This window comes from Paralichthys olivaceus, chromosome 6 (assembly GCF_024713975.1).
Source record: "Paralichthys olivaceus isolate ysfri-2021 chromosome 6, ASM2471397v2, whole genome shotgun sequence".
Taxonomy (NCBI): domain Eukaryota; kingdom Metazoa; phylum Chordata; class Actinopteri; order Pleuronectiformes; family Paralichthyidae; genus Paralichthys; species Paralichthys olivaceus.
The window spans coordinates 11,895,684-11,920,609 of record NC_091098.1 but is presented as its reverse complement, the minus strand read 5'-3'; the positions used below and the strand labels follow the sequence as shown (position 1 = coordinate 11,920,609).

Here is a 24,926-nt window from a genome sequence, read left to right as displayed (position 1 = left end):
CTGTAAATGTTGCACAAAGGTGCATTGAAATGTCTTTCAGATGTCATAAGCAGCTCTCCCCAACAACCTGATCCCTCCTATGCTCCCTGCAGGACAGACGTCAAACAGGACTATGAGCGTTTAGGCCTGGGAACACCGCCGACCCCACATCGTCAGAACTCGCTGGGCCGACCTCCCAGCTCTGCCGGTCGTCACAATGATGACGAGGGTTCGCTGAGACGGAGGGCTGTCAAGGTGGGAAAGAAAAAAACTTGAGCTGTTCCTCTCTTCAGAATCAGCTTTGGTCTATGTTTTGTTTTGAGTATCCGAATCAGGCTTGGGCACTATTTGACCTTTGACACAGCATTTATACAACTTCAAATAGATTGTGAATATAGTGCAGTTGCATGGCATGAGGCAGAAGACAATGTACTGCACACAAAAAGTATTTAGTTGATTGATGGAAAAAAGATGTTTCAATAACTGAGCATTTCTCTCATGATATATTTGATCATCAGCAGCTGTTAAACAGTGAAAAAGCGCCTTAGTTGATTTGTTATGAATGTGTGTTTCATTTCTAGCCTCCAACAGGCTTCAGCCCTAAAGCCCGCAGTGGGCGGGACTTGAGTTGCCATGGCAGCTACAGCTCTCTCCCTCGGGATGTTCGAGACCAGACTCCGCCCAGAACCGAGGGAAGTCCGATTCACGGTTACACCAGCATCGAGGTCTCCAACGTGTGAGGTCATCAGAATGCAGCACTAGACATCCTCTCTCTCTACGCCCCAAACATGGGATGTTTTCTTATTTCTACAAATGAGCCTTTAGAGGACAGATTGCACTTTTTAAAAAGGGACAGGATTCGTTTTTACACGTTTCCTGATTTGAGCAAAACTTTTTCAAGAATCACTGTGAGTAAGTGGTGAGTAGATTCTTCCACAGAATGAAGGACGGAATCAAGCTAAAGGATTATTTTTCTATGTAGTTTGTTTTTGTTGACTAGTTGATATTGACAAAGGCTGTTTCTCTGAGGGAAATGAGATAAATAAAACTTTGTATATACAGTGTAGCTTACTTCAAGACAAAATGAACGAAGTTTAATATCAGTGTAAACTGTTGTTGTTTCATTGAATTCTGCTGTCTGTGATGCCTTGTCATTGTAACTGAGTACAATGGACAAAAAAAGACTTGAACTGAATTTTAAATTCTAGATTATACTATGTTTGAAAGTCATTTTTCATCTTGCACATTTACACTGTTGTGTCTAAACAAATGTAGCGCCCTCTTTTGATGTTTTATACTGTGTGGTGAACATGGAATAATATTTGAACTGTGCTAACTGAAGATGACTACAGATTTGTGCGTTAGCCTGCTGGCTAAAAGGAGTGAAGATGCAATCATGTGAACATGAGAGTGTTACTTTTAATGAAATAAAGATGGCATTCAATTAAGATAGACAGTTTGAAAAAGAATAGTTTTATAAAATGAGATAACAATTGCATAAAACTCCATCTGGAGGCAATGGAGATATTAGAGGAGAATGATGTTACCGCTTAAAGATTCAGTGTGTAGAATTTAGTGACATCTAGTGGTGAAGTTGCACATTGCAGCTTAATACCCCACATTCTGCCAATAGTTCCCTTTCACCTAAATCTTAAACACTGGACCTTTAGATACATTCAGAACCACAATCACATTAAATCCAATTATCAATAGTTTCACATATCCCCAAGGGTTTATCACCCCATGCACCGCTGCTGCATTGTTTTGGTTTTACTGTGTAATTCAGCCTTATCAGTCTCTACTACTACACACTGCATACCTCTTACAGAATAATAATACTAACTTTATTTGTACAGCACTTTTCTTTCCAAGTAACAAAAGGAGAGTGAATATGGGACATGACTGAAAGCTGATGCTTAATTTGTCCCTGACATATAAATAGGAAGATGTCTGCAAGCACATTAACAGCAACAACTATATTAAAACAAACAAACAATCGGCAACTTTTAAGATGGACATTTAACAACGTATTGGTAAATTGAGAAGGAAGCTATTTGGTCACGACTTCTATCCTGTATGACTGAGAGGAACTGTGACAGTGATGAAAAGAGGAAGCAGTGGATGTGTTGAGGATTTATGAATAAAGCAAAATAACACAGTGTGGGAATTAGATTATTACATATGCGAACTGTTGCGCTTCCACTGCAATCCAATTGGATTCTATTAGACAAGTCAAAGCATGTTTATTCTTTCAACATCAAGACTTCAGTATTTTTGATCAAATACAAAAGACATTAAGAAAAACTTAGCCATTACCTATTTGTTAATATTGTCTCTGTATACTTGGCTGATTTTTCAACAGTATTTTGGTGAGTCACCCAGTTATGCCCCCATTCTTAGCTCCCTGCTTGACATGCTAACTGTCTGCACAATACAACATAGTGCAACTTCCCCCTCTTACTCACAGTGACTCAATCATCACGGATGACACAGCACCGAGTGAGACAGCTGCCCTCCTTCACTCACTCACTACCGTTCTGGTAATCCAGACAAAACAGGCAATTCATTGTGTGAAGCACTCTGGGATATCAGAGGTATGATGACGGTAAGCAGGCGTGTCAGGTGACTTTCTACCTGGAACATGAACTGAGCTATTTATTAGAAACGTTCAATGGATAAATGTAATTATGCCCTCACACCGAGATGAAGAAATGAATGTCAATAGAAGTGAATGAGCTTAGAAAATTAAACGCCAAGAATAAAATAACAGTTTTTATAGAATTATGTATTGTTTTATTTGTCTGAACAGATCCACAGACCAGAATATTTAATGAAGAAACCATACTACAGCCTAAATGCATTTATTACACCAAGTTAGAGCTATCAGACCATATAAAACATGCTTATCTCTGTCTTACTGTAACATTTTTCCTTTGAGGCTACCGACATCTCACTTAATTTGATAACAGGCTGGGAGAGATAGGGGTTCAGTCCGGGCTACCAGATGCAATCAAGGCGTATGCACCGTGTCTATCTTTCCCTCTGTATGTGTGTGTTTATGTGTTTGTGTAGTAAAACAGAGGAACTACACAAAAGCTTAGGAGGAAGAAAACCTCCCCAGAGTCCAGAGCAACCAGGCTGCCTCACCTACAAGGAACAATACAGCAATGACCAGTGTCCAAACTGGTTTTGTTGTTTTTGTAAAATAGTCAAGTCTTCATTGTAGCAGGCTGAGACAGAGGAAGTGGAGCCAGGTGGAGCCAATTTTTTATGGTCTTGGGTAGATTTCTTAACACAAATCTACTTTGTTGACTACGTGCATGTGGGAGGACTATCTGTGTCATGTGAATGCTGGAAGGGTGGGTTCTGTCCAAAGGGCTTGAAAGGAGTGACAGTGAGTAGTTGGTTAATTTACCATCAGTCCTTCTTGCTCTTTAGGAGGAAGTAGGCCTTAAAATCTCATCACTAATGATTCATATATAACTGAGTGGCTTGTCAGTGTTTGTATAAGGGGGTATTGAGTAAACAGTGTGACATCTATCATTGTGTAAAACAGATGACATTTATTTTAATAGACATCGAAAAGATTCTCACGTTTTTGTGGTTAGATTTGACCTGGAAGAGATTTCCTGGTGCAGAGCAGAATTTTATTCAATCAAATCTGATTATATTGTCAGTTGCACTTTTCAAGAGACTGTATACATCATCAAGTTGCCTCACTGCAGATGACTACATCTTGTGTCAACAAAACATAGGGTATCTTTTTGGAAAACATAGGGTATCTTTTCTTCCACAGTGTGGTGAAGTGAAGTTTACAGACAAAAGTCAGCATGCACACTATAACGTCTCAATTTTCAACAGGAACCTTTTCACAGGCGACGCCAAAAATAACAAAATAAAATTAGTGCTGGATTAATTTAATTTAGCTCCCCAGCCTCAGGGTGCTTGTTCATCATCACCATTCACAAGGAAACTTGAACAGACAGAGCTATTGTAAATCTTACATGTGAATTGTTACATTGTTTTACACCTGTGCTTATTCTGCTGTGAAATAGCGCGGCCGTCTGTTTGAAAGGCATTTTGTGGCACGGTCTGACACTATTACCTCTGCCAAGAAGGTTGTTTTCCCCCACTACAGAGTGGATTTCATAGAAGCTTGGCGGAACGATGGGACATGGACCAAGAAACAACCCATCATACTGTATTTGGGCACAGATTCGGCCAACGCGGTGGATCCAGTTTTTTTTTTCGTTGAATTTCTTTAACATTGACTGATAGGTCTTTTATTTTATATGTACCGGTTTCCCAGGGAATAATTAATTAATCATGATTTTTTTTTATTAAAGAAAAAACTGTGTGTGTAATTTACCTAAATTAAGTTTTGCCAAACCATTTAAAACAATAAGCGATAAAATCTCAAGAATCAAATCAGAATTTAAAAGGAATCTGGTGAAGAGAGGGCAGTACTGGTGTAATGTGATCACGCTTTTCTTTCTTTTACTGGGTGCTATTTAGTAAGCGCCAAGACTACACATGAAGATAATCAGAATCATAACTGTATTTATTTTACACCTTTCAAATCAGCTGCCTCACAAAGAGGACAAAACAAACCAGCAAAGGCAAATAGTTGAATAATACCATATCATTTAAAATATCAACTACAGCAAAGATTATTACACAAAATCTAAAATCAAAGACAGTGGTTAAAATGATATCTCATCCTCTAAGAGAAACAGCAAAAGGAAAATGAAACAAGAAACAAGTACTGGCTAAAAATCAACAAGAGCCTCAAGTTTTGAGGGATGATTTAAAAACAGACCAAACAAACAGTTTCAAATCTGAGTTCAGGCCCTGTCACCTTTGGTCTTCAGTCTTCACTGATGAAGGAACAAACCGTACAAATAAATCCAAATCATCGCCCCCTCTCTTACTGCTCTGCACCTCTGCAGAGGCCCGGCGCCGAGGGGGTTAATGAAAATGGAAGTGTGGCTCAGAGCCCCCTCCTTCCTCACCCCGCCCTCGGACAGGGCCCATCCGTGTCTGTGGAGAGGAAACCAAAGTTCTTCATCCCCAAACGTGGATTTGACGCAGAATCGCGACACATATAAAGTTCTGTGGGCGCAGACCGCGACATCTGGCAGCTCCGAGGAGGAGAAGAAGAAGAAGAAGAAGACGTGGCTTGAGTTTGTGTTTTGTCCGACGATGCGGAGGTGAGTGCAGCAGACACACACTCCTCTGAACCGCTGAAATGTTAGGCCACCGAAAGTTCCTCATCAGGGACCAGGATCTCTGAAGGGAAGTTTGAAAGGTTTTAGTTGCGCTGCGTTACGTTAAGTATTGAGGAAACCAACCCGCCCGCCGTGCGTTTCAATGAGATCTGACTCTGGACTGTGGAACTAGCGAAGTGGCGGTGAAATAATGTTCAGTGTGGAGCTCAGACCTGTTAGACACCAGATAAAACCCTGACCCACACACCACCGTCCATCTACTGCACAGGAAGTGTAACACTTCAGCCAAACAACAGGCTCCTTTCAAACTCCTTGGAATATTTAACGTTGGTAAACATTTGGCTGCAGGAGAAGAAATATTTCCACTTTACGCACATGACCCCCCCCCCCTCAGGAGTTCTTGGTAGTATATGGCTATTAGCATGGGGGTCTTTTTATGAGTTCTCCTGTCAGTGTCTTACTCACTTTTAAAACCTGTCCTTTGGTTAAACACAACCTTCCAGGCTGGACTGCAACAAAGCTCACAGATCTCCATGATATCTGACACCTTCACCCAACCCTGCCACATGTAACATTCTCCTGAGGGGACTTTAATGTGTGATATTATGATTCTACATGTGTCCAACTGTGATGATGGGCCTCATGCCGTGCATTCTTCAGTGGGGGGGTGTGGTTGGGGGTTTTCCTATAATGGAGCTGGGTTTTCCTGACTTCAGATCCCCTCTGTCACTCTCCCAGCAGGTCTGGGCGTGTTCGCAGTCAAACTTTGTTGGGGTATGCGAGGATAAGCCTGTGGTATGAGCACTTCATGAAGACATTCTTGAATGGCCAGAGAGGTTATTCATACACAGTTCAGTTCCTGGACTGTAAGTTTAGTTCCCAGTAGACAACTACTTTACTCTCTGATCTAGCAAATATTTAAAAGGTTGCACAGGAGCCATGGCCTTGTAACCGGCACATTGTTATGCATGTTGTAAATTTGCCTTCTGGCTGTTTCAGAGAATCGTTTTACTGGGTAGAAACTGCCGATCAATGCTACTTTATTTGTGTGTTCACATGCAACACTTAATGGTTAATACGATATAATTAAAAGGAAGAAAACAGATCTGTGTATTTTATGATCAGGAAGATATTGTAATATACCTTGAGGGTCTTGTTTGGCTTTGGCCAAATCTGCCCCTTGTATTGTGTTGAGTAACTTCTGTGACTTCTGCTGTAAATGCTTTACTGTGCCACACACCCATTATTAGAAGCTACAGTTATTTTACTGGAGTGAATTTTATGTTCTCTCCTGGAAAATGGACTCTCACACTCACAATGAAGAAATCTCTCGCTACCAGGGAGGTTATTAGTCATACCTTCATAAATACATATACAGTACATTTATTACAGAAGAGCTGGTGAGAACTCACCTCAGATACCCTTCAGGCGTGTAGGGAGGAATTATATTTATATCTCTGCGGAGCTGGTTTTAAAATTTAAAGAAAAGTCAGGAGCGACTGTGTTTAACATTTCAATCTTTGGATTTGAGTTAGACTCCTAGCAATTGTTGGTTTGCCGAGATAAATCATCTGATATGTGCCTTTCACAAACATATCGATATCAGTGTTTATGTTGGGGAAATACTTCAGAAACCCATTGTTATTCAGAACAAATTATCCAGAAATGATGTGTATTTATGATGTTAACATTTAAAGTTAAAAAGTTTATTTTCTCAATTCAAGTTCCTTATATTTGGTTCTATTCTAATTGTTTTTAATTTTAAGCTATTTATAATTAAGTCCAGGGTCGAATGTTTGAGGGCTTGATAACAAATTCTAAGGAATCATATACTGCATATCAGTTTCAGATTCCTTTACTGATCAATGATAATGTCATTCTGTTATATCATTGTGTCTGATATCACATTTCTTTCTCTCAACAGTTTCTGACCTCTCTGCAGCTGGTCAGACTGAAGTTTGGGGACTGACAACATGCGTTCCAGTGTGGATCTACCACCGAGCCGTCTTGGCAGAGGAGGAGCTGGCATCAATAACCATAACCATAACCATATCAACAGAGAAAACACTGGAAACTCAGGTTCCCAGTATGCTCTCTGTGCTCTCGGTGTTGGGATCATCGCCCTCGGAGTAGTGATGATTGTGTGGAGCGTCGTACCCGCAGACCCATCCAGTAATAACAGCAGTAGCTCAGGAGAGGACAGTAACACTGGGAGCAGGAAAAATAAAGCCTCGTCTGTGGCCTTCGTCTTGGTGGGTTCTGGGGTGGTCATGCTGCTGTTGTCCTTGTGTGTGGGAATGAGGAACAAACAGCGAGAGCAGCGGAGTCTCCAGGAGGCCCAGAACAACAGAGGAGTGGCAGATACAGAGCAAGAGGAGAGAGAAACGTGAGTCCAGTGTTGATTTGAATTTGTCTTTTTCCAAAAGTTTGTCCTTATGGTGTGTGATGGGCCGAGACGTGACGTCATATTTGTGATTAAAAATTGATTAGACCATGTAAACTACCAGTGTTACACCAGTAACTGTGCAGATTCTTTTTGCTGGTTTCCTTAAAAATGTCAGAGGAATGCATCTGTGGATTTGTTTTACTAAAGTTAGTTATTTTGCACAACTTCGGCCACTAGGCATTTCTCAATCCAAAAAAATAACAAAAGACCTAAGCTGTGTCTCAATTCAGGGCTGCATCCATCTGAGGACGTGGTCTACTCAGCCCATTAAGGAGGCGGCCTTCATGGGCTGAGTAGACAGTGATGGCTGAAGTGAAACGAGACAGTCTGGTCTACAGAGGACTTCTATATTGGCATAACCAGCTTGTCTCCCCCTTTTTGCTGTTGCTAAACAACAGAGTTTAAGTTGACATGACAAGAAACTTTTAATGCCCCTTGGTTTTTTTTAACATTTGTACCATTAGCTGTTTTGGTTGAGTTAAAACGTGATACTCGGGTTGCTTGCCAGCGCCATTACCAAAAGAAGATGGTCACTGAAGCACAATGAATGCTGGGATAGGTCGGGCTTGAAGCTGTTCTGTTGAAGCTTTCGTTCAATGACATCATAAAACAGTGTGGGATCATGGGAGTTATCTTCACCACCATTTCTTTTCCCATAATCTTTCTGGGTCGCTTGGTTACCCTACGCTTTACTGGAAGTAAACGGCAATGAATAATCGCAATCCATTACGAGAGACCAATGCAAACAGTGGAAGGAAAAAAACAGCTGACTGACTAACTGGGTAACAGTGGGTTTTATCTTTCTCATACTGTACGCCATTTGACCTGGAAGTTAAAGCAGAGATAAAGCCACGGCTAAAGTTCATATGACGCAATTAAAAAAAAACAAAATGAAATGTCCTGTCAGCTTGAAAAAATTAGTCATTGGAATTTGATTGGAGATGATATTTATATTATTTCTTTTAACAAAATTTATGTTGGGTAACTTTTCTTTGTCATACATGTCTACAGTGCTGAGGAACAAGCCCAGAGGTATGCTGTACCCACCTATGAAGAGGCCGTGGACAGTGACAAGTACCCCGTTCGTCGGAGCAACCATTGCCCAAGCTCCTCGAATCTACCTTCCTATGACGACCTGGTTGAAGTCGATGGAGTGCAGTATGAACACGAGGGATCGGAGGTCATAAATACTGGATTGCAGCCACCTGCCCCGGCTTCCAGTTTTCCCTCTGCTGCCACCTCCGCATCAAACCGCAGAGCCGGTAAAACTAGCCGCAATTTCCTCCCCATCAAGATCCGCAGGATTAAATCAGAGAAGCTGCACATGAAAACCATTGATAACTCTCAGCCAGCAGCTGGAATCAGTATAGAGCCACTGACTCCACCCCCGCAGTATGAAGACAAAGTGCCTCCAATTTAAGATCAAGTTGATCATGTTTAAAACAATCTACTGAACTTCCTGGAATCTGCAATGATCAACTTCTGTGGATGTAGATCTGCCTCGACCAGCCAAGGCTTGAAAACGGCTCTTATTACTCAGTGGCACTTTTTAAATGTATCAGTCAACCTCTGTCATGAATGCCACATCACTCCAAAGTAAATAACAGAATAAAACTTTATTTTTGAAAATTTTGGAATCTCTGAAACAGCTTCAGACACTTGGGGATGAACATAGGTGCTGGATCATTTTTGGGCACGCTGGATTCAAAGCAAAGCAGCCACCAAATGGATGAAGTGGGCAGTGTTGAACGATAAGATGACCACTGCCAGCAGTTTACCCTCATTATCATCAGTATTTGTACATTTCATTACAGTACTCATGGTCCACTGGAGCTTTGCAGAAAATGACATGTTTTAACTGGTGTTAAAGAGAATCTACTGTCCTTTATACAGATCTGCAGTCCTGCCCGTCGTCCATATTAGTTTCTATTTAGTTTGCCTTTGGTTCAGTCTCCTCTGTGTGTCTGCCTAAAAACCTTAAACGCATTAATTGGGTTTTTTAAATAAATATTGATATATCGTATCAGCCAAAACCATATCAGTAATTTGTATTTGTAGTTAAGATACTACAAGGCTTGTTTAGTGTTTATCAGCTACATTAAAAAAGAAAATTGCAGAACCATCTTAAAAGAAATAACTCAATTAGTAGAGAAAGAAGAACTTTTCTCTATAGAAACACATGTTAAAAACCAGCAGCACATGATCGGGCCAGAACTTGTGAAACGAAAGCTAGCTTAATAACAGTGAAGGAGTTCATGTGTTAATGAGGTAGTTGGTATAAAGGATCTTGATAAGGTTTAAAATTCTATGCATTAATGATTTTAGTGTTATATTTTATTATGATTGACACCATAAATTAGTACTTCCTTTTGAGAAGTCGAGGGCACAAAGATGCCTAAAGAAACTTTGCCCTGAGTTTATCGATGTATCGTGGCTAATGAGATAGCAAGCTGTTGCTGAACTAAACAACTCGAAACTACTGAATTAATAAGCATTCCATTGGAGTGTAACTGGAAAGTTGCAAGTACAAACACATTTAAAAAGCTTTTTCAGCCATGGTTTAGTCGATATGCTTCTATTAGACTCCAACATACATGCTACATATGCAAAGACGGTTGGTTGGATAAGTATGAAACTAAAGGCCATTCAGGATAAAGAATTAGCTGGTGTCTTGGCTGTTATTTGAAATATCCACGATGAACTGTATTCAATGATTTATATTTATATTTACCCTCACATCAATGGTCACCAATAAGTTGTCATTTTATAGGAATAGAAAGAAACCATTTCCAGTAGCTTGTGTCATTTCATGGTGTCTGTAGTAGGGGCGTAGTGGTTAATGCTAACGAGGGTTGGGCAATAACATAAAATCATTACTGCATTATCATATTTATCTATCCATACAATAAAAGTCCAATATATATAAAAATATTGCTTACACATGTGCAAACAGTAATTGATGTACCTCAGTGTTTGAGAGTTCAAACCCACAACCTCAGGAGCAAAATGAGTCTTAATAGAAATAATAATTTCACATTTATCTCAATAATTATCAATATTGACCGACATTAATATTTTTATTTGGATAGAATTGTTCATATGTACAGATACATGTCTTTGTGTTCACAGCAATACTGTTGTTCCTCCTAAAGCATTTCATAAGACTTATAGTCTGACTGAACTTGGGCTGTAAAGTGGCTCTTCCACTATAGAGAAGGAAGTGTGTGTGAGAGCACGATAGAAGCAGCTTGTGAATGTGAGAGCCGCTGGCTGTAGCCGTGGTGAATGCTGTTGAGCTGTGAAGGCAGCAGCGTAGCCTTTAGCTGCATCTCTCTGGGGCGTGTTCTTGTTCTTACTGGAGATGACCAACAGAAAAGACTCTTTGACTGTGCAGCTGCGCCATAATAACAGCAGCTATTACTCACTCTCTTGTTCATCACATTCCCCCGGCCACAGCTCAACCCGCAGCTCAGCTCGAGAGAGAGAGACAGCTCGAGAGAGAGAGGAACAGTTTTGAGTTCCGTCATCGCAGAAAGCTTTATCAATACTTCAACAAGCTCTTCTTTCTCCTTCAGGTTAGACAACTGAGGCCAAATTGAATGATTTACTTTCATTCATTAAAATGTTTAAAAATTGGTGAAGCTGCACAAGACATCATCCCCCCCAGTTGCACATTTGAAGTAAAACTCTCTGTAATTTATGCAGAAAATCTGCCATTCATTGTTAGCTGGTTATATCACACTGTATATTGCCAGGTTTTTACGAGGTCACTGAGTCACCTGAGGTTTATCATTGAGACACAGCCACATGTCCTTATCTGTCTCATGTTATGAAACTCGTCACACTGTGTGTTAATTCTCGATGTGTCGTCATGTTCAGTAGTGCAGACAGACTCATTGTACCTCAGGACCAGAAACTGCACAACTGGTTACATTGTGTCACACTCATAATGTTTTACTATGAATGACAGTGTTTTGATTTACCAGTTTTATTTAGACAAGTGCCCAAAACACTCATTTGTTGTCCGTTTCCTTTTTTTATCTCTCAAAATATATATTACTTTTTTATATGTGCTGTGAAAATATACTTTTCTATGATTACTTTTATTTGTCGTTTTCCTCCTGACGAGCAAAAACAAATTTATCTCATGGATATTTTATGAGAAATAAAGAAAGTGTTTGTTAATTACTCCTGTGTATAAGAAGTGTGTTTGCCATGGTTATTGAATCATTGTAATGTCTGCCCACATGCATGGATATTACTAATAGGGATTGTTCACCCAAAAATGATAATTCATTCATTATCTACTCACCACTCTGCTGATGGAGGGGTGGGTGAAGTATTTTAGTCCACAAAACACTTTTGGAGTTTGAGGGGTAAACAATGTTGCAGCCAAATCCAATACAATTGAAGTTACTGGTGAGCACTTCAAATGTAACCTAAATGTCCTCTGTTGTCCTCCTCCACAGCCTCACATTGGACATTTAGGCTAAACACATTGTGTAAATGAGGCTATTTTGCGTCCAATATGAATGTCGGGGCTTACTGACACTTTGATGACACCACAGGAGCAGTATGGTAACATTTTAATTTTTTTTGTTTCTGTTAGACATTTAAAGAATCGGTCACCATTTAATAAAATTGTATTGGATTTGGCTGCAGCACTGTTTACCCCTGAAACTCCAAAACTGTTTTTTGGACTCAAACACTTCACACACCCCTCCATAGGCATAGTGGTGAGTTGATAATGAGTGACTATTCATTTTGTGGGTGAACTATCCGTTCAAACAGCATCTCCATTGTTTATAGTAAGTCTGAGATGACTCATTGTAGGTGATTGTTGATCTTATTGCTGTAAAAAGCACTTGGGTGGTTTCTTCAGTAGCTGGTCACAACCTGCAGAGTGAACAACAGAAACATAATTATATCACACCTCCTGACTTTGGAAGCTGAGGCCTGTGATGGCCCCAGGCTACACATGTTTATGCTGGCGTGGTAATCACAAAGTGAAAGTGCTGCTCACTGTGTTGATCCAGCTGATGTAGGAGCTGACTTTTGTAAAGACGGTGGGTTTCTGGAGGATGTTGCACCCCAGACCAGAGCCAAAGCTCACCACGCCGTGGACGTCCCAGGAGCCATCAGGGTTCTGGCAATTCAGGGGGCCGCCTGAGTCTCCCTGTAGGTAAGTGCACACACACACACACACATTGTTGGCTAGGAGCTTAAAAGACACCTAGCTACCAATATCAAGTCATGCAAAATTATCCTTCTACACTATTGCAGAGTAAATCTCTACTTGAGTCTTTTGTACCACGCATGTCGAAAATGTTATTGTTGACATTAGTGATCGTAACTGTAATCACCCATTAGATTTGTGTTTGTTTGAACTCACGTTACAGCCTGCAGTGATGCCGTCTCCGCCAGCACAGACCATCTTGTCTGTGGCCAGGACGCTCCACCAGTCGGGCTGCCTGCAGATGTTGTGGCCGACGACTGGCAGGAGAGCCTGCTGCAGGATGTCAGCCAGAGGACCATCGGCTGTGGGGGAAGAAACTCAGGTAAGAAACAAGATTCTGCTTTACTTCTTTTTACTTCTATTATTTTAGAAGACAATGTACTTATTTACAATACTACATAGACATGATAATTGAAATATCTTTCGATTCAGATGAAGATTAAAAAAAACAATAAGCTTATAAAGTGCATTATATTGTACTTGTTTACTAGATACCATTTATACAGCAATTCAATGTATTTTTCATTTAGAAGAAGATTCTGGATTAAAAAATGTTCAGCAATAAAATGATAAAAAAATTATCATTACCTATTGATATATTAAAATCATAATCATATCAAGAAGTAAAATTAGATACAATTTACATGTTATATGCATTGTACATTATCAATTATTGACGTAACATTAATAATATTAATATTTAAAATATCTTTATTCATATAGACGAAAAGATAAGTGAAGTGTCTAGTTGTGTAGCAATTCCACCAAAAATACATTTCCCCTCAGAGTTCGCTGTTACATTTGATCTACTGTTAAGATTTTTCCAAACGTTAAAATTACAGGACTTTCTGTGTCTCTATGTGTAAGTTGTGTAGCAGAAGGTTGTTTGTTTTTCTGCTGAGGTGATTTGACTCACTCAAGAGTCGACCCCAGCCGGTGACGTAGCAGCGAGAACCGTGCTGCAGGGTGACACCCGGGTCTGGGAGGCAGGCGGGCATGATTGTGTCAGAGAAGGTGACAGGGGAAGACAACTTGATCAGGGCGATGTCGTTACTGCAAAAGCAGAAACAATTCACCCACATTCAGGAGGTGAAAGTAAACTCAGCACAGGTTACATTCAGTTTTTGCTGCAGTAGATTCTCCAGTGCATCACAGATGTTGTGTTTACACATGGTTTACTCGCGCTCATCAGGTGGTATTGAGCTGTGGCTGTTACCGGCTGAGCAGAATGTTGTAGTCCTCATGTGTGATGATCTCAGCCGCGCTCAGAGCTGCGGAGCCCTCCTCGCTCGCCTTCAGGCTGTGTTTACCCAGCTCCACTCTGTAGTTGTAGCGGTCGCTGTGGGATGGCAGATAACATGGTGTTCCCTCTGGGATTTAGACTTCTCTGCCTGTGTCAAACTGTTATTAAGCTGACAGTGGGTCAAAAATGCTTTGCAGTCCTGTTGGAGTGATGCATGTCAGTTTGGGTCACCAAATTATTTTATAACTTGCTTTGCCTGTAAAGTTTAAAATCTCTTTTTCTCTTCTATTCCAAAAAACAATCATGTGCTTTTGGGCACAGGAGTATTTCCTGGCACAGAACTCTGATTTGGAATATAGTAGTATGCAGGATTTCTTTCATGAACTGTACATATGGAATGATCTGCTGTAATGTTTAAACACCTCTTAAAAAGTAATCATGAGGACATGAGTTTTTTTGTTTGTCTGTTAGTTAGAAGGATTACGCAAAAACTGTGTACGAATTAACATGACATTTTGTGGAATGATGTGAACCCACAACATTTTTAGTGCAGATTTGGATCAGGGGGCAGATCCCGACATTTTTTAAAACATTTTTTATGTTAGGTTAAATTTACTTGATACAGTGGGCGGCAGTGAGGACCCAGTAAGAGGAGATGAGGGTGCCTCCGCAGACATGCATCCAGCCCCCACTGCTGTCTGACTGCAGCGAGATCTGAGAGAAACAGGACAGCGGGAATTACTACACTTACAATTTTAACGCCCAACAAATCAAATCCATCTATCATCCCTTCATTCATCAAATTCTGTAGATTTGGAGCTTGAATGTGTAGTAGTATGTGTTAGTATTTGTTTATATAGCAGTGAAATGAAAGCGTGGAGTCGATACTGTTTTGTGGTTGCGGACTTTACCTGCCAGGGCCAGCTGTGAGGCCTGACATCTTCTCCTGCCACCACCCTGCTCAGCACAGGGGGGAAAGTGGGAAGACCACATCCATACGCTACAAGAAGATTATTAATGTATATTGTGCATAAAACGAGCATAAAAAAGTTGGTCTTTTTTTTTTTTCTTGCAACTTTTTGATTAATTATAGAAAATCTAATTTCAGTGAAGCCTAAACAATAACCACTCTTTCAAATAGAACATGATGACTGGCACTCTTTACTCCTTCACAAGGGACTATTTGTCTGGATTATGCAACAGCGAATTCGATTTTAGTAACATATGTGAATATTTAATCTTTCTTACCAGTAGCTACCACCAATGTGAGAACCAGCAGGCTCCTCATGGCTGCAGAGTTTGTAGTTTGAGCCTAAGCCTGTGCTAACAACAGGGTTGTATTTATACTATCGGCTAGGAACTTGTGGTGTGTGGACTGTCCTGCGAGACCTGGCCGACACACGCAGAAAGTCAAACAAGTGTTGTAAGACTGAGGATACAACATGTGGTTGGTGATACGAGTTTCCCATCACTGCTTCGACTTGGAAAACACAAGCGTTTTCTTTGTAAGATAAAACGCTTAATTATATGTAGATGTCAGAAAATAAAAAATCCTACTTTAGGCTCAACATTCAGAAAATCCGCTACAACATATGATGCCAAGAGTAAAATAGAAAAAATAACACAAAACCTTGACATTTGATTGAATTTTGGTTCAATATTTTATTTATTTCATTTGTCCCTTTACTCCAAAACACTGTCTTCTCAGTAGGCCACCATTTTCTGTGGAAACAATGATAAAGACGTGAGATTTATAGCAACATAATGTTTTCAGCAGCAACTCATTTACTTAATATTATCCTGATTCTTCACTGGTTTCATCTTTGAAAACCGGAATAAAATCAAATAACAGAATAGTTTTCGGGACTTCAGCCCCTAAATCAAGGAGAGATTTTGTCGTGGACTTACCGAGCTGATCCAGTCGCTGTAGGAACTGACTTGGGTGAAGACTGTCGGCTTCTTGGGGAAGTTGCAGCTGAGGCCGGAGCCAAAGCTGACAATACCGTGAACGCCCCAGGCCCCGTCAGCGCTGCGGCAGTTCAGAGGGCCGCCGGAGTCTCCCTGAGCCACATGAGAGGAAACATATGATCCACACTTCCATGTCTAACAGTAACTTCTTTTAAAGGCACTCATTACTGAAAATGCCTGACAGAAGTCCTTTTACATGTTTAGACCTTTTAACGGAAACTGCAGATCTGAATGTTATTTTCAAACAGTGTGAAAAAAATCTGAGAAATATACATTTCTCAAATATACATTAACTTGCTGTTTGTAAGTGTAACAATTAGTCTCATTATTTCACCAATTTCAAAAGTTTAAGTTAATTCAATTCAATTGTATAAGAAAACCCTGCAGACCTTGTAGTTTTGCATAAAAAAGACTGAAACCATGATCAATTATTAATAGTTTAGTCTTATGGTTTAGACCCAGACCCATATGGCCAACAAGATATTAGGCAGTAAAACATTTCCAATATCAATATATTTGCTAATGAATAAAACTAATTTGGATTGATGTCTTACAGTTTAACCATGATCTTATATAATGAATAACTATAAATAAAAAGAAAACAGAAATACAACCAAATATATAGAACTCGAATTAAGGTTTTTTTTATATATATATAAAATGTGATAACGTGTGCTTTCTACATTGTTTATGTTGTTCAATGAAAGTTTTTATTATTGGCAAACCGCAAATTGGTGTGATTTACCATCTTATACAATAATGTGATCATGTCATTCATTATTAACACTCACGTTGCAACCAGACACGACTCCGTCTCCGCCAGCACAGACCATGGTTTCCTTGACCTGAGAGCCCCACCAGTCAGGCTTGGTGCAGGTGGCGTGGTCAACGACAGGAAGGAGAGCCTGCTGCAGGATGTCAGCGATGGGACCTCCGGCTGTGTGGAGGAGAGTGGACACAGTGGTGAGACCTTCACAACATTAATGGATGGAAATCTGACTCATACAGAGCGGCTGGATAAGAATACATTAACTTCAGTATCTCTGAGTGTAGTGGGTTTTGTCCTGCTGTAGCAATTATTTATTTTTGAGATCTTTTGTGACCTTTATTTGACAGGACTGATTAGTGTGAAAGGGTTGAGGGGGATTTGATCAATATTGTCATTTGGCAAGAAAGTGAATTTATAGTGTTTTGTTTCAGGAAAGCAGTAATTAAAATCCACTCAGTATCCCATCAAGTTAACCAGAGACTACAGGCAAATAAATTGCATGTACTTAATAAAAATAATCATGATCAGCAAAAATGTAAGAAACTTAAATGAGTTATAACAGAGATTATATATGATTAGTTGGTCATCTTTGGAAAATAAGCCCTTTGAGGCCATCTGACATGAAATCACATGATCTTATAGTGTTTCAACATTAACCTTTATAATACAGTACACACACAGTAATTGCTATCTGTGAAAAAAACCTGTGAACAGTCTAAAATACTTTATTAAAACTGCTGTAAATAATGATTTCTCATCTGAAACTGTCACCATAACATGACTTCTTTTCAGTGACCAGTTTCAAAGAGTGAATGGGGGACTGGGCACTCACTGGAGATGCGACCCCATCCAGTGACGTAGCAGGGCTCGTTGTGGGGGAGGATGAAGCCTGCAGCAGGGAGACAAGCTGCCATGATGGTGTCCGAGAAGGTAACGGGCGTCTCCAGCTTGATCAGAGCAATGTCATTACTGCAGAGGAAACACACACACACACTCAACATACTGAAATCATTCTTTTAGATTTCAGCAAACTCTCACAGGAGTAATGATGTACCGGATGAAGAAGGGGTTCCACTTCTCATGCACAATGATGTCAGCAGTGCCCATGAACACAGCGCCCCCCTCTGTCTCGAGCAGGTTGTGCTTTCCCATGGCCACTCTGTACTCCCTCCCACTGCTGTTAAATCCACAGAAAGAGGAATACAAAGCAGTAAGATTGTAGGATTTCTTCTAAACACAATAAACAACCAATTACCATCCATGTTTTGAAGATTCTATGTGAAAATATATATCTCCCTACACGGCATTTAATCTTCTAGTCCTAAAGGTTAGTTTGCAACATGTGCACGTCTCTTAAATCAAATGTGTAAGAAACAAGTTAAATCTCATGATTCTGAATGAACAACATAATACAGCACTCACCATTTCACTGATAGCTAATACAGATGTTTGTGTGAGTATGGAGGTGTAATAATTTATCATGAATCCTTTTAGCTCTACTATCTCCTACCTGATGCAGTGAGCAGCAGTGAGGACCCACTGGTTAGAGATCAGGGTCCCTCCACAGGTGTGTCTCCACTCACCTTGTCTGTTATACTGCAGGGAAATCTGAAACATACACATGAACACAAGATATTATTGTTAAGGTTTCTGTTCTTTTTTTTTCTGACATTTTTTGCGTCTTTGGATGAATAATGTTGTTTTTTTCATTCTGTTTGCAGTCTGCATGTCCTGATGGGAGTTTTTGTCCGACAACTTCAATCCATTCATGTTCTATTCTCCTTTAAGGGTTGCGGGGAGGAGCTGGAGCCAATCCCGGCTGACACTGGGCGAGAGGCGGGGTACGGACCCAAACATGCTGAGACAAACAACCATTCATCCTCACATTCACACCTACGGTCAATTTAGTCTCCAGTTAACTTAACCCCAACCTACATGTCTTTGGACTGTGGGGGGAAGTTGGAGTACCCGCAGGTAGAAAAGACACAGGACACAGGAAGATAATTATAATAAATGCATGCTCGAATGTATTTCTTAATTTTAACCCCTAACCCTTATGTAAACCAGGGTCCCTAACCCTGTGCAGGGAAAGGGAAAACGCCACACTCAGCATGTTTTACCTGCCAGGGCCAGCTGTTGGGCCTGACGTCCTCTCCGCCAACCACCCGGGTCACCACCGGGGGGAAGGTAGGCAGACCGCACCCGTAGGCTGAGGGGACAGACAGACAGACAGACAGATAGACTGTTTTTTAAATTGTGAATTGGTTCACACAACTAATTAACCTGCATGCAGTTTTTAACCCCTCTCCCTATATTTTAGATCTACGAGCCAGGACAGTGTCTGTGATTCTCTAGTAAAGCTTTGCTAGCCATTCCAAAATCTAGGCTGAAGACAAAAGGAGATAGAGCCTTGACCGAGAGGGGCCCTTCACTTTGGGACAATCTCCCAGAAGAGATTAGATTAACAGATTTGTTTTTTTGTTTCATCTGTCTTCTTGATACACATCTCAATAAAAAAGCTTTTATCCCATGATGTCCATGACTTTTATTATCTGTATCTTTATTATTATTATTTTACTCTGTGACTTGTATACTGTTTGTTGTAAAGCACTGTATTATCATTAAATGAAAAAGCTGAAATACCAAGAAGCAGAGATTAAGACGTGGCCGTAACAAAAACGTGTGTGACGTTTTTAGCGACAGAAAGAGCCTTACCTCCAGCAACGAAGAGAGCGACAACCACAAACTTCATCATGTTTGAATCTCCACAGTTTGCATTAAAACATCTAATGTATTTATACCTTTCATAATTACACAACCTTCACAAACTGGGTCAATTGGAAATTTGCCCTGCGATAAATCTTGATACTGAGGTGGAGCTAAGAGGACAAATCAAAATACCAGAAACAGAACAGGAACACTAGTCCAAGGCCACAGTTCTATATTTTCTCAAATGTGTTTGTTGAGTGAGTCAGTGGAATGAAGGGTTTTTATCTTTTATCATTAGAAGTTCGCACAGAAAACCTTGCTCCATATCAAATGTAGACTTCACCTTTGAGAGAAAAATTCTGTCTCCTCCAGCAGCTGAAGTTTCATATGCTCATCAAGAATTTAATCTTTCCCATGACTGTAACCTATTCCTGAAATAAAAGTAAGCAGTATTAGTACAATACTGAAATTCCCTTTACGTTCCATATATCTATATAAAAATACAGGTCTGGTCATGAGGTTTAATCGCAGTGACAACTATAAAATATAGCAAATTATTGTTTCATCTGCGTGTTTCAGAAATATTTGAACATTCATTAAAATGGGATTTTTGATAGATATCAAGAAAACAAGGTGGAGTGGTGCAAACGTGACACAATTTCATTGTTGTATCCACTGAAAAGAAGCTGTGCAACTCAAAATATTTTAGCATTAATTGTAATTTTTAACACTTACAATTAGTTACATATTTGCATTTATCATTTGAACTTATTCATATCCATATGCATACACATACAGTGAGAAGAATGATTTCTGTTGTCCATACAAAAAGCGAACAATGTGTATTTACCAGTATAGTTTATCTCTTATTGTTTTGATAGAGCTTGTTTTAATAAGCATATAACCACAGAGTGGGAACTTAAAAATTGAAAAGAAGTGACCAGCTCTGGTCGCTGTGAGACATCTGTGAGGTTCACACAGAGGCTGAGGTGCAGCTGGATGTGTATTTGGAGATATCTATGGTTACTTATCTCCAAGGTTGCTTTATTTTTCCCACCTACCTTTCCTGGCTGCACTGCAAATGTTATGCAACACGCATGCGGTGTTCAACACATCTGTTAAAGCAGTATATAAGCAGGAGCACGTCCCTCTGAACTTCTACTGATCATAGTCACCATGAAGTTCGTGATCTTGGCTTTGTTTGTTGCTGGTGGTAAGATCCTTCACTCCTCTGACCACAGTTCCAGGCGTTGCTTCATTAACCTGGACACATTTCTTTACATATGAAGCATTGAGTGTGTTGAGTTTATTGATTTGAACAGAATAACATTCAACTGCTTGGAAATAGTGTTTTTTCTGAAGCTCAGTCAATCTTCCATTAATGAATCAATCACCATATTCTGCTCTGATGTCTCTCAGCCTACGGGTGCGGCCTTCCCACCTTCCCCCCCACCATCACCAGGGTGGTTGGTGGAGATGACGTCCGTGAGAACAGCTGGCCCTGGCAGGTAAAGTCCTTCAGATCGTCTCCAAGTTCTGTCTTCTGTCCATTTAAAGTCATAAAATGTTCATGTGCCGTCGTTGTCCTTTCTCCTCAGGTGTCTCTGCAGTACAAGAGTAGCGGCAACTTCTACCACACATGCGGTGGCACTCTGATTTCCAACCAGTGGGTCCTCACTGCTGCTCACTGCATCAGGTGGGTCTTTACACGTTTTAGAAATGAGAACTAAGAAGGATTAGACAGAGAGAGAGAGAGAGAGAGAGAGATAGACCTGTGGTTGACAGGGTGTTTGTCATACATGGTGATAGAGGCAGCACGGAAAGATTATAATTTAAAAATGTATATGTGCATCTATCATTGACTAAAATACATAATATTATTATTTTCATATTATTGCTTTCATTGATTTAAATGGTTAAAGGAAAAAGCTATATTTTGATGTCAGAAATTGATCATTCATAATTGAGAATTGCACACTAAGTTGTTATGGTGGCAGTAATCGAGGCAATCTTATCGATACTTGTAAAAAAAAGATAAAAAGTTGTGGTTTTTAATTACCTCTATTTTATTCTGGCTGAGCAGCAGTCGCACCTACAGAGTCTACATGGGAAAACACAACCTGAGGAACGACGAGGCTGGTTCCATCGCCATCAGCCCCGCCAAGATCATCGTCCACGAGAACTGGGACTCTTACAGAATCCGGTGGGCTCAGTCATATGAACAATATATAACAAAATGTCTAAGTGTTATTCTGCTGTTTCTAAATGTGTTTGTATTCCTCCTCCAGTAACGACATCGCCCTGATCAAGCTGGCGACTCCCGTCACCTTCTCTGACAGCGTCATGGCTGCCTGTCTTCCCGACTCCGGTGACATCCAGCCTAATGGTGCTCCATGCTACGTCACTGGCTGGGGACGTCTCTGGAGTAAGTTATATAAAAAATAAATAGAGCAGGACAATAATAAACAACAGGGTAAGTTAAAGGAAAGCAATATGTAAGCAGTAGAAAACAGCTGCCAACCGAAGCTGGAAACAATAGGTTCTGTTAAGTTTTAATTCTCCTGTTAAATTGAATTTTTAACCCAGGACTCAAGAGGTTAATTATTAACTGAAATGTCATTGGCCATGACTTTTATCAGGACTGAAGGGACTTTAACTTCCCCTCACTTTCCAAATAATAAAAAAGGTATACATTTTTGGCCACAGCAAACTGACAGAATCTATAAACTCTGTTCATCCTGGAAAAAAATTGTTTTCACCCATTTTTAAATTGAAACAGTTGAACCTGATTGTGCCTGAGACTTTACCTTGAATGAAGTGGTCTTGACTGTGAATTCCCTGTTCTTCTCTAAAGCTGGAGGTCCCATCGCTGATATCCTGCAGCAGGCCCTCCTCCCTGTCGTTGACCACGCCACCTGCACCAGGTCCGACTGGTGGGGCAGCCTGGTCACCAACAACATGGTCTGTGCTGGAGGAGCCGGAGACCTGGCCAGTTGCAATGTGAGTCACACTCATTTAAGATTTTTACAAACGAATCGACAAATCGAAAAAAACACATCATTGAGATTTAGAGCAACAAATATTTATTTTCTGAAAACATTTGCCATCATATGTCATCAGCACATTTCTTGTTACCCTGTAGGGAGACTCTGGTGGTCCTCTGAACTGTCAAAGCCCTGATGGCTCCTGGGAAGTCCACGGTGTGGTGAGCTTCGGCTCAAGCATGGGCTGCAACTACCCCAAGAAGCCCTCTGTCTTCACCAGGGTCAGCGCCTACATCCCCTGGATCAACAACGTGAGTGGAAAAGCATTGAATATTGTAATATTTCTCCAAAGATTGCATCAGACATTAGAGACAGTTTTGGCACTCACTAAAATGGTTAAAACTTTGTCCCCATCTTGTAATAATTTACTGGTTTACCAGTTTCACAGTCAAGTCGAGAAACAGGAGGACCTAAAACTACTTAATGGCATTTGTTTATTTATTGTATGGCTAAAGATGTTTGACAAAATCTGAGAAACGGTTTATATGAATCCCAGCAACTCTCTATAAATCATTTAGTGGAACTTTACAAATAATGAAATATTAACCTGAAATTTTCATTTAATCCTTCAGTTTTTGTTAGCTCAGAGAAATAGTGAGTGTAAGTTTTGTGATAAAGATGTGCTCTAGTGCCATATTTGAAATATTGTCTATATTCTTTCTTTTTCACAGGTGATGACCACATACTAAATATGTTTGACTATTTCATGTCATTGCTGCTTGTTGCTCTTGAACATCAAATAAAGAACACATGCGGTAACAGGACGTCCTTTGTTATTTGTGCATTAGACAGAGGAAACATCATTCATTAAAATGTGTATGTTATGTGTTTACATGTGAACACTCAGTATTGCTAAATTCACAGCATATTAAGTCATTACTGCAGACGTTTACTGCAGGTGCCTCAACTTCTGTTCAATATTTACAAACCATCTGTCTGCACAAAATAATGTGAATAATAAGCATTTCATGGAGAATCAATATGCTACGAGTGACAAAGCCTCCATGCCCCAAAACTCTGGAACCCCCTCCCTCCCATCCAACTATATAAAAGTTTTCAAAAGTCAACTGAAAAGTTTGTTAGCCTTAATGTTAATGTTCCTTAATTGTTAAAATGTACTGTTATTGGTAAACAAAAATATTATTTTAATTGCTCTGATAAATTAAGTTAAGGTTGATATAAGTTTTTATGTTTGCATGATATAAAGAATAAAAGAAAAGGAAATACGAACAGCATGAGTCCAAATCACACAACACAATTCACCTTTGACTCAGACTACACATACCAACCTTAATGTGTTATCATGTCACACTTATATATTCACTGATTGTGAGGAAAAAAAAAATGGATGTCTACATTTCTAAATGTTATTCACAGCTTTTTTTCGTTTTGCTAATTCAAAAACACGTTTCTGTTTTTGTCGTGGCCTAATTAACAAATGCAAAAATATGCCACTGTCCTTTAAGTTGGTTAATGAGGCTTCAACAAAATCATTTGATAGCTGTATTTAAAGCTTTATTTAAAAGTAGCGTCCTAGAGCTCATGTGAACATTTTTAAAGTTTCATCTGCACGTGCAGAAAAAGTGTTTGTGATAAGTAACTTTGTGGACCTGCAGTTTCCACTCTGTCCACTTGGGGGACACTGCTGCTGCTCTGCGGTGTTGCAGGTACACTATCGAGTAGCTGCAGCAGAAGAAGAAATAATTCGCCATCGCGCTGCTCACCTGTTTGTTAAAAAATCTCAGAGAAGTGTTTCTGTCCCGAGGTAAGTTCACCAGTTCTCCGTTTGTTTTTAATCCGCTTCATCATCCACTCATGTTCTAAAGCCGCTCAGGAGAAACTAACTAATGTAAAAACGGTCAATGCTAACAACAAACACTTTGGAAAAGGAAATAGTAGCACTCATAGTGGCAGTTCTAATCCACGCATGTGTGGACAGGTGTTAACTTAAACACATATACACACAATACAACTTATTGTGATAGACAGCCGTGTTTCTTCATTCTTGAAGCATAGCAGCTGCATTCACGTGCTCTTTAGAAAGTTGTCTTCATGTGCAAACAACCTCAGTGGTGGAGGTGCACACTGCTGACGTCAGTGAACTGTTGTCTGTGGCATTAGAAGTGTTGGACTTGTAATTCATTCAGGTATACGTGTATTTACAAGAAATGTAATGAAGTGTATGATGCAGTGAGAGGACAGAGAATGAGCATGGAACACAAACGTGTTACCTACAGCAGCTGCAGAGGACTCATGCACACCACCTTACTGATCAATTCTGGTTTAACCACCTCAAATCTATAT

General features: G+C 40.0%; 5 protein-coding genes and 1 long non-coding RNA gene across 15 annotated transcripts in view; 4 read left to right on the top strand and 2 right to left on the bottom strand.

Moving 5' to 3' along the window:
* The window catches only part of kazna (kazrin, periplakin interacting protein a), a 166,151-nt gene extending 164,724 nt beyond the window's left edge, over window positions 1-1,427 (top strand). For 9 of the 10 annotated variants that reach the window (XM_020088888.2, XM_020088886.2, XM_020088887.2 and 6 more), the window contains 2 exons: window positions 93-234; window positions 561-1,427. In XM_020088888.2, the coding sequence (XP_019944447.1) occupies window positions 93-234; window positions 561-719 (301 nt within the window). In that variant the 3' untranslated portion in view covers window positions 720-1,427. Of the gene's footprint in view, window positions 1-19; window positions 235-560 lie in introns of all 10 variants that reach the window. The other variant, XR_011243122.1, reaches the window with a different exon arrangement.
* A 3,552-nt stretch (window positions 1,428-4,979) lies between these two features.
* On the top strand, window positions 4,980-11,841 carry tmem51a (transmembrane protein 51a). Its single transcript, XM_069525930.1, has 3 exons — window positions 4,980-5,189; window positions 7,132-7,593; window positions 8,665-11,841. Exons 2-3 carry the CDS (start codon window positions 7,181-7,183, stop codon window positions 9,071-9,073), a joined length of 822 nt encoding a protein of 273 aa, XP_069382031.1. The 5' UTR covers window positions 4,980-5,189; window positions 7,132-7,180; the 3' UTR covers window positions 9,074-11,841.
* Window positions 11,626-15,522, bottom strand: LOC109630563 (chymotrypsin-like elastase family member 2A). The gene is made up of 8 exons (XM_020088827.2): window positions 15,381-15,522; window positions 15,044-15,132; window positions 14,749-14,846; window positions 14,106-14,228; window positions 13,806-13,942; window positions 13,046-13,191; window positions 12,677-12,829; window positions 11,626-12,549 (listed from the first exon to the last, which is right to left on the bottom strand). The coding sequence occupies exons 1-8, from the start codon at window positions 15,418-15,420 to the stop codon at window positions 12,532-12,534; spliced, it is 804 nt and encodes a 267-aa protein (XP_019944386.2). The 5' UTR covers window positions 15,421-15,522; the 3' UTR covers window positions 11,626-12,531.
* A 247-nt stretch (window positions 15,523-15,769) lies between these two features.
* On the bottom strand, window positions 15,770-19,699 carry LOC109630627 (chymotrypsin-like elastase family member 2A). The gene is made up of 8 exons (XM_020088911.2): window positions 19,585-19,699; window positions 18,990-19,078; window positions 18,380-18,477; window positions 17,924-18,046; window positions 17,702-17,838; window positions 16,892-17,037; window positions 16,041-16,193; window positions 15,770-15,854 (listed from the first exon to the last, which is right to left on the bottom strand). Exons 1-8 carry the CDS (start codon window positions 19,622-19,624, stop codon window positions 15,837-15,839), a joined length of 804 nt encoding a protein of 267 aa, XP_019944470.1. The 5' UTR covers window positions 19,625-19,699; the 3' UTR covers window positions 15,770-15,836.
* Window positions 16,932-17,824, top strand: LOC138410429 (uncharacterized). Its single transcript, XR_011243123.1, has 2 exons — window positions 16,932-17,063; window positions 17,662-17,824. It is a non-coding gene; the product is annotated as an uncharacterized lncRNA (long non-coding RNA).
* A 933-nt stretch (window positions 19,700-20,632) lies between the features above and the next one.
* On the top strand, window positions 20,633-23,381 carry LOC109630628 (chymotrypsin-like elastase family member 2A). The gene is made up of 8 exons (XM_020088912.2): window positions 20,633-20,791; window positions 20,998-21,086; window positions 21,177-21,274; window positions 21,662-21,781; window positions 21,867-22,003; window positions 22,433-22,578; window positions 22,721-22,873; window positions 23,294-23,381. The coding sequence occupies exons 1-8, from the start codon at window positions 20,755-20,757 to the stop codon at window positions 23,309-23,311; spliced, it is 798 nt and encodes a 265-aa protein (XP_019944471.2). The 5' UTR covers window positions 20,633-20,754; the 3' UTR covers window positions 23,312-23,381.
* The last annotated feature ends 1,545 nt before the right edge of the window (window positions 23,382-24,926 follow it).